This window comes from Agelaius tricolor, unplaced genomic scaffold (assembly GCF_023055355.1).
Source record: "Agelaius tricolor isolate 1412-34295 unplaced genomic scaffold, bAgeTri1.0.p SCAF_9, whole genome shotgun sequence".
NCBI classification, from domain to species: Eukaryota; Metazoa; Chordata; class Aves; order Passeriformes; family Icteridae; genus Agelaius; species Agelaius tricolor.
In genome coordinates, this window is record NW_027269269.1 from 11,365,452 (window position 1) to 11,379,224 (window position 13,773).

The window sequence follows — 13,773 nt, forward strand, 5'->3', positions numbered from 1 at the left end:
GCGTTCGAAGGCAGGTTTGGCGCGGGGCGGCGATTGGCTGCGCGGGCGCAGCGCGAGCCCGGGCCCGGGGCGGAGGGAGGGAGGGAGGGAGGGAGGGAAGGAGGGAAGGGCGGGGGGCGCGCGCGGGGTGACGCCGCTGCCGCCGACACAAGGGGGACGCGGGCGGGCGGCGCGCGGGGCCCAGGGCGGCACCGGCGGCAGCGGCACCGGGACGGCGGCGGCAGCGGCGGCGGCTCCTCCTCGGCGGCCCCGGCGGCCGCTCCGTCCCTCGCCCCGGCGCACCTCCCCATTCCCCTCCCTCGGCCCGCCCGTGTCCGCCCCGCCGGATGGCGGCGGCGGGCGCGGCGGCCGCCCCGGCGCTTTATGCCTGCACCAAGTGCAACCAGCGGTACCCGTTCGAGGAGCTCTCGCAGGGCCAGCAGCTGTGCAAGGTGCGGCGGCGGCGGCGGTGGGGCGGCCCCGGCCGGGGCTGTTGGCGGGGCGGCGGGCGGGGGCGGAGCGCGGGCCGGGGCCCGGCCGGGCAGTAACGCGGCGCTTCCCCCGCAGGAGTGCCGCATCGCCCACCCTATCGTGAAGTGCACCTACTGCCGCTCCGAGTTCCAGCAGGAGAGGTACGGAGAGCGCCTGCTCGGGGCCAGCGCGGCTGCGGGAGCCGGGCCTGCCTGCTCCGGGAAGAGCGGGCTGAGAGGGGATCTCATCAATGCGTATAAATATCTCCGAGGCCGGTGCCAAGGGGATGGCGCCAGGCTCTTCTCGGTGGTGCCCAGTGACGGGACGAGAAGCCGTGGCCATAAACTAAACCAGGAGAAGTTTCACCTCCACATGAGGAAGAACTTATTTACACTGAGGGTATATAGCACTGGAACAGGCTGCCCAGAGGGGTGATGGGGTCTCCCTCTCTGGAGACACTCAGGATTCGCCTGTACACGTTCCTGTGTCACCTGCTCTAGGTGACTCTGCCTTGGCAGGGGAATTGGACCGGAGGTCCCTTCCAACCCAACTCTTCTCTGATTCTGTTTGCAAGTAATTGCATGGGGAGGAATATTGAAGTGTGTGTTCATCACCTAATTCAATGTTGTGCCATTTTATTTCATCTCTTTAGCAAAACCAACACAATATGCAAGAAATGTGCCCAAAACGTGAAGCAGTTTGGAACGGTGAGTAGTTACTCGGTTCTTTATGCTGAAGTTGAGCTTGTTTGTGCTTCAAACCGAAAACAAAGTTCTCTTGCAACTAATCAATCCTCTTATTTTCTTTTGAGAGAAAAAAAAAAATCCCAAAAACAAGCCCATGCTATAGATTGCCATCCAGAAAGGTGATGGAAAAGCCTGACATCTCTTGATTTCCTCTGTGGGTGACCGTTTCTTTTCCCAAATTGAAATCCCTTTGGGTTATATATAGCTTAACAGTTAAGAATAATTTCGATATAGCTATTTGTAACAAAGCAATGTTATTTCATGCCATGCACGGTAAGTTATTCCCTGCATATTCTCATAAGCACATGCTTCATGGCAGGAAGACCATTAGCTCTCGTTGTTCTTAATGAGTGGTAAATATGAAAATCTAGTAATACCACATACTTCATATTATGTAAGTCTTAAAAAATGCATGTTAATCATTGCATGTTGGGCTAATGCATCAAAATGCACGTTGAGCTAATAAGTAGAAAAGATTTTGAGTATTATCTGTATCCATGTTACTTTGCATTTTCTCATATTAAATTTTAGCTTCAGTTCTGTTGGAAAAATGAATTTTTCTATTGTGTGAATGCACACGTTGTATCTGAGCTGCCCTGCAGATGGGAGTTTTAGAAGGTATCAAGATAATCTTGTGAAACAAAGAAGCCCTAACTTTCCTATACTTGACATAAACTATATTAGTTGAAATTCAACTTACTTGAGAAACATAATAGCTGTTGTTATTTGAGAAACATAATAGCTGTTGGTATGTAGTCAGGCACTTTGTGAATGTGTATGCAAACTGAACAAAGAAATGCTTTCAAAAGCTTAAAATGTAGCAAAATTAATTGCAGGACAGAGCCATCAATGATTTTATCAGTAGTTCATCAAAAAACAGAACTGTACTGAAGATAATCAGCTGCTTTTACCTATGAAAACTGACATCAGTTTTCTTTTTCAGCACTTTTCCATAAGTCTAGTTGAGTGTATGATATAAAAGTTGATAACCTGACCTGATAGTTCAGACCAAATAGACCTGAACTTGGCTTTTGTTTGGTGGTGGGGCTTTTTTGGTTTGTTTAAGTTTCCTGCAGAATTACAGGGATTAGGATACTAATCTTGGAACTATAGGATTATTGAATCCCTGAGCTGTGCAAAGGAGAGGGATGCCATCAGAAACTTCCAATCTAAAAAAAATCACTTGGTTACTCTTTTTTCAAAGTTCTGTAAGTAATTTCTTTAGTAGTGTAGTAAAACTGAGAGAAATTGTCAACCTATTTAAAAAAATAAAAAGCAGTACGTGTAGAGATCAGGATAGATGTGTGTGTTTCTTTTATTGTGTTTGGGTTTTCATGGAAAGTCCAGGCTGGTTTTAACCCTTGAAGAAGCATCATTTTAGAGGAAAGGTTTGGCACTGAAAATAAAAATGGTTGGAAAAATGTTCTTTAAGGTAGGTTATTTAAAGTCCTACTGGTTTTGAAGCATCATTGTGCAAATTGCAATACCTGTGTTCATTACTGCAAATACAAACGTATTGACTTCAGTTCAACTTTTTTTTTTCAGCCCAAGCCTTGTCAGTATTGTAACATTATTGCAGCATTTATTGGCACAAAATGCCAGCGTTGCACCAACTCAGAGAAGAAGTATGGCCCACCCCAGACCTGTGAGCAGTGCAAACAGCAATGTGCTTTTGATCGAAAAGAGGAGGGAAGAAGGAAGGTAGGCTTTGTTCCACATCTCTCATGGCTTTGTCTGACAACAGTGTTCCTCTTCCAGAAGAGAAAGATTAACAGGAATGTATCTTAAGTTCTCTAATATTGGATTAAATTTGCTAATCTGTGCTATACAATATTTGAATTAAATTTTGTATCTTGCAATTGTTATTTTAGCTACTGAGCTAACTTTTAATTAAGTCACTCTTTCTAACAATAGGCATAAGTTTTAGCAGAACAATCGTAGCTGGGGAACAGCAGTTAAGCAGCTCAACGGTTTCTCGTGTTTAGATATTTATTTTACTTTTATTTTCACATCCATTGGATCTCATGTATGTTCATAACTTGAATCTGTCACTTTACCTCTTATTTGCCTGCCTTGCCTTTAAGTAGAGCACCAGAGAGGTAGACTGCTCTGAGCAGCCCTTTGTGTTCTGTTTTGTTAAATAGCTTTGGTGAGTGCCACTTTCTCATTCCAGAAGGTGCTGAGAAAATGACCTCAAAAGCCTCTTGACTGAACCCAAGAATAATGCTGTTTTTACAGAAGAATTTACTTGGTACAAGTAACACATTGTAAAAAAGACTCGTCCTTTTTTAAAGTTATTGTTATTTCTGCAATGTAGAGCAGGTCCGAAAATTGCTAGGACTCTTTGTAGCATAACTTTAAATGACGAGTGGAATAAGATTCACTTTACTAAAAGAAACTTGCATATATTGGAGATACAATAGCGATGTTTCATACCAAAGATGTCTGTTTTTCCAAAGATAATGGATGAAGTGAAACAAAATCTCCTTGCAAATATTGAGTACATCTCTCTAGTGCAATGTACTTGGAAATAAAACCTGAATTATTTCTCAAAAGGTTGATGGAAAGTTGTTGTGTTGGCTCTGCACGCTGTCCTACAAGAGAGTGCTACAGAAGACAAAAGAACAGAGAAAGAGCCTAGGATCTTCACATTCTAACTCCTCATCCTCATCTCTTACTGAGAAAGACCAGCATCATTCAAAACACCACCACCATCACCACCATCATCATCGTCACAGCAGCAGTCATCATAAGTAAGTATTTCAAAAATTAAAATAGGTGTTGGTAGATCTTCATCTTCTGTGTTCTGTTTGTACTGAGATAGTAAGAAAAACTATTTAAAACACGGTGTCAAAAGCAGTAGCAGAACATTGTTCTTCATGGTCTTTCAAAATCCTTGGATTCTTGGAGTTTGACTGAAGGTGGTTCATTAAAAAAAAAGGAATTCTTGGTGATTGTTAACCTACTTGATGTTAGAATCGGTAACAGGTCTAGGAAAAAGGCTCATGGAATGGCTTCAGAAATGAGTTACTTGAGGGCAAACTTGTATTTGGTTTCTATGCAGCAACTGCTGAGTGGTACCTACATTTGCCAAAGCAGTGAGAATCCTCATCCTGACTTGCTTCACCCTTATTTGTGTACAAGTAGTCAAAATTAAGAGGAGAAGCAGAAACAACAGTGTGGGATTGCCTTCAGTCTAGGGCCAGTTTGTACCTCTTTGCTAGCTTTTATAACCAAGTCTTGCTGGAGAAGGCAGTTTGGGAGTGGCTGTGATACAGACATAGGGACAGAAGACTGTCGGTTCAGATACTGTCTCTCTAATAACATTTCACATAGTTTTTTCCCAATTTCTGCAGCTTTTCTCAACACATCATCTCTGGCCATGGCATAAGCAGCATACCAACCTTAATCTACATATCAAACTTATTTAGTCATAAACTCCAGAATTCATTTGGGATTTTGTGCTGCTATAATAGTAGTCATGATTCTTATTTTCATTGATAGATTTGTGGCAGCATAACTTCAGAACTACTTATGTTTTGTGTTTGATAGTAAATATTATGTCTGCAATGGTAATGACCCTGATCCCAGACACACAGACACTTTCCTTCTAAACTTCACATTTCTAGTGCTTATAATTTTTCATCTTGTCTGAAACTTGCCTATCCAAGTGTGACTTAAAGATAGAAGCCAAATAAGATGAAATTATATTGGTAATTAGTAAAAGAGAAAGGCCCATACTTTCACTTTAAAAAAGAGAAAATATTTGGCATTTTAGGAATTTGAAGAAAAAAATTTTCTCATCTATGCATTGAGTTATTGTACTGTTCCTGTTCTTTCAAATCTCTGCTGAAAATTGAATTACAGAAAGTTAAATCTAATTTAATACATTTGGCACAGGTACAGTAGGGATTAAATAAAAAAAATAAACTCTTTACTACTGGACAGAGCTTCTGATACACTCAAGAGTTATAGCAGTACTCATATCGATACAGATGACAGTGCTCCTGGTTTCCCACATTTTTTTCTGTAGACTGCCACAGGTCCATTGCTTCTGGTCCAATTAATATGACTCCTTTCCCTGTCCATTTCAGTTAGTGTTAAAATCAGACAATGGGAACAATGAGGTAGAAATACAGATGAGCTGTTTCACTCATTGCAATCTTATTCATTCTACCATTGCTATTTTAGTGTTCATTATTAGTTCCTTTTGAAACGATTGAAAGCAATTGGTTACACCTAAGAAGCAGTTATTTTCAGGGATCCAAAACTTAACTTTACTCTTATGGCACCAAATGGGCACCATTTCAGGCAGTGTTCATACAGCAGTATGGGAATCCCAGGAGAGCTGCTTTAGACCAGCTGGCTGAGTACAAGATTAGCAAGACAAAGTTCACAAAACCTGGGAGGTATCAGCAAAAATGTTTGGCCATCCGTCTTGAGGTCTACCCCTTGTGACTTGTAATAGTGTAGATATTTAGCCAAGAAGTAATTTTATAGCATCCTGACATGCTAAAGCATGGTCAGAAACTCCAGTGTCCAACTGAAAATTCATAAATGTTCACCATATTAGGAAAAAAGAAGGGGGGAGGGACTTTTCTCAAGTAGAGATAACATTCACATAAACTTACAAGTAACGGCGTGTTTGATCAGTTACCAAGTACGTTTCACGTATTTCAGAATCAGCAATCTGAGTCCAGAACAAGATCAGGGACTATGGAAACAGAGGTAAATATGATATTATTTATTAATTTTCCTTTAATTTGTCTTGCTGTTTTCATTTAAAGAATTCCTTTTTTCTTGCATTTCTGGCTAGTCTCTAGCATTCCACTTAGGGGCATGAGTTAGTTTTTTTACATGTACCAAATGGTGATACTAGAGAGTTGCATAGTATGAGGCTTTAGGTTTACATTTTGTTTGATTTCAGCCATAAATCCTCTGCAGCTATTCAGAATGAAACTCCAAAGAAAAAACCCAAACTGGAATCCAAGCCATCAAATGGAGATAGGTAAAGTTACATTTTTGTAAAGCTGAGCCATTTCAACCAAAGAGAGCACTGATTTGTGGCCAGTTGCCTTTCTTTGTTTGTCTGAAGAATGAGGGATGTGAAACTTGTGTCCTCCCAGATGGATTATTGGGTGGCATCTGAGTGCTGTCAGTCAATTAAGTTTCTTTATTAGCAGAAAAGTAGCACTCTTTTCCTGCTTTTGTTGGGGGCAAAATTAAACAAAGCTTATGTACAAGGTGACAGTTATCAACCCCATGGTGTTCCCTCACATCAGGAAATTGTTCTATCAGTTAGATGCAGGGTAGAACCTGCTGTTTTAAGCTGACCCAATATCTAGAGAATTCTTTTGAACTTTAATGTGGGAGACTGAATCTTTATTCTGTCTCTGGCCAAATGGTCAGAATAAAAGTTAAAAGTGGCTGCTTCAGTCAAAAGGTATTTGTCCCCCTCAAAGCTAATACTGAATTATATTTCTGCAGGTGTATGTAATGTGTGCCATTAGTAAGGTAATTTGCCAGTTGCATCCATTTCTGTCAGGTACATACTTTTTTTGCATTAGTCCTTAAGGATGTTTATGGAATTATTAATTATCAAATTTGAAAGTTTTTTAAAAGTGTTCTTCTTTTTTCTTTTGATGCTGTAAGTAATTATTGGTTTTCACTTTTAGTAGCTCTATAAATCAGTCTGCAGACAGTGGAGGAACTGACAACTTTGTCCTCATAAGTCAGCTGAAAGAAGAAGTAATGTCACTTAAACGTCTTCTGCAGCAAAGAGATCAGACTATTTTAGAGAAAGATAAAAAGGTAAAAATTACACCTGCTTAATGAGAACTTTATAATTTTGTTTTTTGATTTGTCATCTCCTAAAATGTCAAAACAATAAGATAAAACAACAGTCAGATACAACTGTTTTATATAGCAGCTAATCGGATCTTAGCATCTAAAGGGAAACTTTTGCACTCTTGTATCATGAATATATTTTGTCTCCTAAGTCAAAGAGTAATTCATCTTACTTCAGCCATGAAGAAGTTAGCCTGTTACTCAGGCTGCATGCCACAGATCATGGATAAAGTGCCAGACAGTTTGAGCATGTTTTACATGCTCTTAACTGAGTCATGGCAAAGAGTAGTAACCATTCTGAGTTTAGCATAGTTTTTATTTAGTTTTAAACTAAAGCAATGTTAGCCATAATAAGTTGGTGTCCAAATTTCCATTAATGAAAATAAAGTGGTTTGTTTTTATAGTATTGGTAAGTTTGTGTACTATGAGTTGTCAAGTCATTGTGGGTTGTCAGAGTCTAGAAGAAAAGCTTGGATTAAGTGGCTGTCAGTCAATAAGTTAAGTGAAATCATCAGGCCCAAGTGGCTTCAGCAGAACTCTTACAGAATATTCACCCTTCCAACAAACTAATGACTAGCAAGAAAAGAGGAATAACAACAAATACACACTTTGATTTGCATTTGCTTTATTTCTCTGCCATCTGAATAACTAGATGCTTTTAGGACACTGTAACAGTGGCTCTGGAATGTCTGTTTAGGATTGAGTAGGTTATGGAATTGTATTCCAAGCAAATTTATTATATTTTCAAGTAAAATTTTGATTATGAATGCATGGTGGCCTACCAAACATTGATGGTTAAGAAAGACTCATTCATACTGAAAGGAAAATGCTTACACTTCTAAACCATAGTTCAGTATCTTCATTTCTACACATAGTTGTGTTTTGTAAAGGGTATTGATCCTATTTTCATTTATGTTACTGTTAAAGTATACCCAGTGTTGGAAGTACTTGCTATTCAAAGCCTTTAAGTGTTTAATGTGAAAGAGCTGAACAGTCTCTCATGGATTCTCTTTAGGTATTTTCTTCAAAGGACAGACATTAGGCCCTGATCTTTCTCTTATAAAGCTAGGAGAAGACCATGAGTAGGTCTTCTTAGTAGGAAGTTCACTTATCAGTTTTTATTTTCAATCTACTGGGCAAAGCTAACAAAAGTGGTAGGTAAGGAAATGTCACCTACTTCTGCATAACCACTGCAGTGACTTGTTTTGTGCTGTTTCCATAGGGAGAGCATCTGTTGAGTTTAATATCCCCACTGCTATAACTATTTGACTTCAGGGTCTTTGAACTTAGTCTCCTTCAGGCACAAAGTCCTCACTTTCAGAATGTCACTTTTTCAGCTGCTGCAGGGGGGACAAAAGCTGAACACATTATGCAGTGTTTGCATTGCTGAAAAATTACAACAAATGAACAAACTGCAGTTTTTTATCACTGTGAGATAGGAGACATGTACTGGGTAAAAAGCCTGAGCCATACCTGTGGGAGATTGCTGTTAAGGTTGTGTCTCAAGATTTGTGAAGGGACAGCATTTGAACAGTTTTGAATGCTCCAAAAGTAAAACCTTTGAATTGTATTGCATGGCAACAAAAACAGCTCAGTGCTCCATCTTTACAGATAATACTTATTCATCACTTTCTGTTATGAGTCAAGGTATCAGCCATGTCATTATCAATGCTTATTGTGTGCAGCACTAGCCTTGTCTTTCTGCACAAAATGGTAATGAGAAACCACAACATTACTGTGAGGCCCTGAGACTTCATATTTAGGACAGGACCACAGTTTGCTGAATGTTCACAGGTAGTTTGCTTGCCTAGTTGCATACTTCACTGTGGTGCAACACAATAAGTGGGACTAGTTTTTTATATTTAGTGTGAGATATGTGGGTTTGCACCGGATGCCCTGTAGGCTACAACAGCCATAAGTGCATGCCTTGAGCAGCAGTGTGTGTTCAGGGAGTTATGTACCATCATAGCAACATACCTGCACTTGGCCATTGATTGACTGTTCTTTTGAACAGTATCTGTTTCACTACGTCTGATTTAACACATACTAAGGCTGGCAATTGCAGTCTTGGTAGTCACTTTAGGAGGCTATGCTCTGGTATGTTGTGGCAGGCATCTTTGCTAGCAAAGAGGCTTCATTTCCTAATAAATCTGGAATGTATACATTATATATATTTTTCCTTCTGCTTAGGACAAAATGTAGCATAAAAGGACACAAAAACATCCTTTTTATTGTCTTTGTAGGAAAGATATTTTGGGTGTTACCACACCTTATTACTGAGAGATGTAACTGAAGATTGTGGTAAGCATCTCACAGCTAAAAGAACAGCAAACTATAAATCACCAGTCTTGCATTTGAATTTTTTTTGTTGAGGTTTAGCCTATTTTATACAAAATTCTGAGCCAATAGTATGGTTCTATGACTACAGTTGCTTTCTGCATATAAAATAGGTATACACATTTTTCAAACTGCTTCTCAAGTGCTGAGCTGTCAATACTGCAATAGTAAATAAATACAGCATTTCCTGGGATTCCTGAGCCTTTGCTAAAGATTTCGTGTATTGACTAGAAGATGTATCCTGTTGCAGTTCAGGGAATTTTCATAGGATCTGTGTTTTTCAGTTGACAGAATTAAAGGCAGATTTCCAGTACCAAGAGTCTAACTTGAGGACAAAGATGAACAGCATGGAGAAAGCTCACAAGGAAACTGTGGAACAGTTGCAGGTGCGTAATTGCTTATCAGTACTTGGGAAGTACTTCAGATCATATATTTAAGGATCATATATTTAGGCTGTTCAGCATGTTCACTCCAATACAGTAATACCAAATTCATGAATGGTCATTGCTATGCTTAACTTTGGATGCATTGTGCAGCAATTCTGGAGTCAACAGACAGTTTCCATATGAGTTAAACTCACTCTTTAACTAAAAAGGTAAAGCCTTACCTCACGTGCTTTCTCAAAGTTTATTTTTTGTGTCTGTTCTGTGACAATTTATCAGTTATCATTGGGCTATGGATCTGATTTAAGCACTCAGCATTAACACATTGGCAGCTAGATGTCTCTTGTTAAAGTATGCTTTATCAGAAGGAAAGCCTGAATTAGTTGCCTTACAAATCACAGACTGCAGACAATCAATGCAATAGTGGGTATACTAAATTTTGCAATATGGGGAGTGTGATTACTTTCTCTGTTGAAGACAGAATATGCATATCAAGAAACATATACAGTTCTTTGAAAAGTGATCATTACCTTCTCTGAATGTTCCTAGCATGTACATTTTCAGAATTTGTTCATAAATGCAAAGCACATGACACTACTATTTCAGTAACATACTTTTTTTAATCTGTGTTGCAGGCCAAAAACAGAGAACTGCTCAAACAGGTTGCAGCATTGTCAAAGGGTAAAAAGTTTGATAAAAGTGGGAGTATCCTCACATCTCCTTGAGGAACTGGTTCTTTGTGGGGTTTGCTACTCAATGTACATTTGAGTAATTCTGTGAAGCCCTTAAAATCCTGTGTAGTGGAAAAAATATTTTTGCACACCAGATTAGTTGGCATGTTTCCTACATGTTTTTATAATTAATATGCAGCATTTTTTAGTTACTGTTCAGATGAAATACTTCAACTGGCTTGAAGAATGTTTTTATTTTTTTTATATTGGAAACCTTTTGCCAGCAATAGTATTAAAGAATTGCATAGAGAACATAGCAGTGCTCTTTCTGAAAGGACAACATGCAATAACAAACTAGGTGTACTTTTTACAAAGTAGCAACTGAGTCTTTTAAACTACAATGATGTAAGCCAAAAGTTCATGAATCTGCAGTGACACTGAACACTGGTTTCTGGCAACTGTTCTTTTACTTTGTATGAAAATATAAATTTGGAATGGAAATCATGGTGCTCTCAAGTGGAACTAAAAAGAGGCATATATGTATGTGTAAATACGACTGTAATGGTTATATTCTTAGTTATAACAAGTAATTAGTGTTTAACATTCTTGTGATAGGGACTGACTGAAAGATTATCTATTGTACAGTAACAGAGGCAGTGTGGTTTTTTGTAAGATTTACTGTAGACTTTTCTTGCAAGTGCCTTTCTCCAACTGTTTATTTATAGGAATATTGGTATTTTGTACATAAGGTTTTTATGTTTTAAAAATCATGTTTAATAAATGTTTTATGTAAATATAAATGTGTGTACAGAGGAATCTGAAACAAAGATCAAAGTGGCTAGTGCAGTGCTCGAGGCAGCATTAAGAGCTGGCTAGCTGATTGATGGACAGTGAGTATTGGCTTTAGATAACCTTTGTAGCTTGTGTCTGTGAGGTGTAGAATTTTATTAGTGCTGCTTATGCCAAACACTTCCTGAACAAAAAACAAATTTTTTTTTGCCACACTGGAGTTTTGTGGTTTGTTTATACATTTTTCCCATTTGGCACAGCACTGATTTTAATTCCATAGCAGACATTGTACTCCAATGTTACATCCTTAGCTAGTGATACACAGTCAAAGTTTTAATTGCGTTTATTTCCCATTGTCTGATTTAATGTACTTGGTTGTAACTTATGGTGATTCTTCTTAATGAATTACAAGATTCACATCCCCCATTGAAGATGCACACTGAGAAAAGAGTAGCCAAAACTGAAATTAATTAAGGGAAGTCTTGAAATTAATTAAGGGAATGGATGTGGTGTTGTAGGGTGGGTTTTAATGTTTTGGGTGGATTTTCATTCTAAATTACATCAGTTTAAGGTTAGCTCTGCTCCTAATGGACATGAGTCATATTCAGAAATTTCTATTAAACAATAATTTAGTATACCCCAAGGTATCTGTTCAGGAAGGTAAGTTATGAATCAGCATAAAAGGAAGTAGACTTACATGGGTAAAGGTTTAAGTCAGCTCTGGATACTGACTGGTGACAGGGTAGCTGTTGATATTTCAGCAAGCTTAATTGTGTAGAAACAGCTACACATTTTTAATTGAAGAACAAAAGTCTATAGACCCTTGGCTGTTCACCCAGGTACTGAACTATGAATACTTTCTCAATAGTTCAAATGAGTTCCAGCAGCGACAGACTACTGAAAAATATGAAAAAATTAAGCTATCTTGTTTCGTATAGTATATGTGTATTTTTGTACCCTAAAATCAACTTTGTAAGTTTATGAAAGCTCCTCTTTAAACATATTAAACTAGGGTAGAGAATGCTGCTATCTTTGGGGTTGTTATTAATTTTTTTAGTATACAAATTTATGACTTTTATTAATTCAGATTTAATAATTGGGTCATTTTTTTCCATTTTGATGGTGACCCATACTCAGTGAAATGAGTTTTAAAATACAGAAATGCATAGCAAAATTAAGTGTTTGAATTAAGATTACTTAATGATATCAGTTCAAGCTGCAGTCAGGACATTTTAAAGAAACAAGCAGAAGTTCTGTATTAGAAGTAATTGACTTCATAAATCCCAGTCAGAAGAATTTTTACGGGTTTCAGAGTGTTTAGTTCTAATTAAATACCTGTGGGTTTTCTTACATAATCTCATTTTTAACATTAATTTTTTAAAGTTCTTAATTAGCCAACTGAATCCCAGTCCTGAGAATTGTGTTCTGGAGCAGTAGATGATTTACATAATAAACTGATGTTCTTTAAACGTGGATCTGCGAGGAGATTGTTGTACTGTATTGTGCTTTTTAGCCTGTTTCCAGATGTTGATTAGCATTGACCAGTAATGGCCATTTTGGCTCAAGTTATTTATGTATTTTAAGCCTGTGAATATTGCAGCCCCCTTTTAGATAGTTTGTCCAAATCCACGTTCTGCAGTGAAGCTGTTCAGCTGTCCACATGTATAGATAATTGAAATCCTGTACTGGCACACATCTGACCGTTGACATTTTGTACCTTTTCTAAATCCAATGTTTCACAATAAAATCTTGTCAAAACATTCATCTGTCTTTTAAAAATTATTCAAAAATCCATATTTTGTGTTAATCTTTCATGCTACATTACTCACTAAAAGTCTGTGGTCAAAAAATGGGCAGAATTTAATATTTCAATTTCTGTTAAAATTAGACATGTTGGGCTGTCTACAGATTGTAACAAACTACAGCTACAGAGTATTTTGTCTCATGAAAATATTTTTGTTTTCTACAACAGAATTATAATATATAGAAATATTTTCCTATCGAGAAGAAAACCACATGAAGTGACATTGATAATTTCTTTGTTCCCTTTCTTGTGTCTGCAGGAGTTAGGTGCCCACAGCAGCATCCTGCTGGCTGTCAGTCACAGTGGCTCCTAGTGTTTAGAGCTCTGGTCCTGCAGATTGTAAATCTCATTTTATATTTTTCTCAGCAATCAATCTTCGTCCTTCCCCTATCCAGAAGAATACTTCTCGTTCAAGAATTAAAGTTCAAAGCAAAAACAAACAAAACAAAAAAAAAAGCAAACAAAAAAAAAAAAAAAAAAAAAACAAAAAAAAACCCACAAACCCCCCCCCCAAAAAAAAAACCAAAACAACCAAAAAAAACAGGTCCAACAAGAGAGTAAGATTCTCTATCTGGTCAAGGCAATTACTGAGAGAATCTTTGAGTTTCAGAGCATCTCAAAACTGTTGATACTTTGTGTTAGGTATATTAATGTTCTAATGCTGGATTGCTCTCAGACTAATTTTAATGCAAACTGGCAGCAGCAGCTTTGAGGCCATTTATTTTTAAAGCTGAGAGCTAGTCAAA

The 13,773-nt window shown here is 38.3% G+C and overlaps 1 protein-coding gene across 6 annotated transcripts; it reads left to right on the forward strand.

Annotated features, from left to right (window-relative positions):
* Window positions 1-116: 116 nt before the first annotated feature.
* FAM76B (family with sequence similarity 76 member B) lies at window positions 117-12,983 on the forward strand. 6 transcript variants are annotated; one of them, XM_071432743.1, is made up of 10 exons: window positions 118-431; window positions 547-611; window positions 1,103-1,157; window positions 2,742-2,897; window positions 3,753-3,949; window positions 5,877-5,924; window positions 6,124-6,204; window positions 6,872-7,007; window positions 9,665-9,766; window positions 10,399-12,983. In XM_071432743.1, exons 1-10 carry the CDS (start codon window positions 327-329, stop codon window positions 10,486-10,488), a joined length of 1,035 nt encoding a protein of 344 aa, XP_071288844.1. In that variant the 5' UTR covers window positions 118-326; the 3' UTR covers window positions 10,489-12,983. The 6 variants fall into 6 exon arrangements, with proteins under 6 accessions (XP_071288846.1, XP_071288847.1, XP_071288844.1 ...); XM_071432744.1 differs by having other exon boundaries at window positions 6,875-7,007; XM_071432745.1 differs by lacking the exon at window positions 5,877-5,924 and having other exon boundaries at window positions 117-431.
* The last annotated feature ends 790 nt before the right edge of the window (window positions 12,984-13,773 follow it).

Excerpts from the sequence above, each read along its gene's own strand:
- FAM76B (XM_071432743.1), top strand. The coding sequence starts at position 327 with ATGGCGGCGGCGGGCGCGGCGGCCGCCCCGGCGCTTTATGCCTGCACC. Across the intron at positions 1,158-2,741 it reads ACGTGAAGCAGTTTGGAACG|CCCAAGCCTTGTCAGTATTG; the intron begins GTGAGTAGTTAC and ends TTTTTTTTTCAG. Across the intron at positions 3,950-5,876 it reads CACAGCAGCAGTCATCATAA|AATCAGCAATCTGAGTCCAG; the intron begins GTAAGTATTTCA and ends CACGTATTTCAG.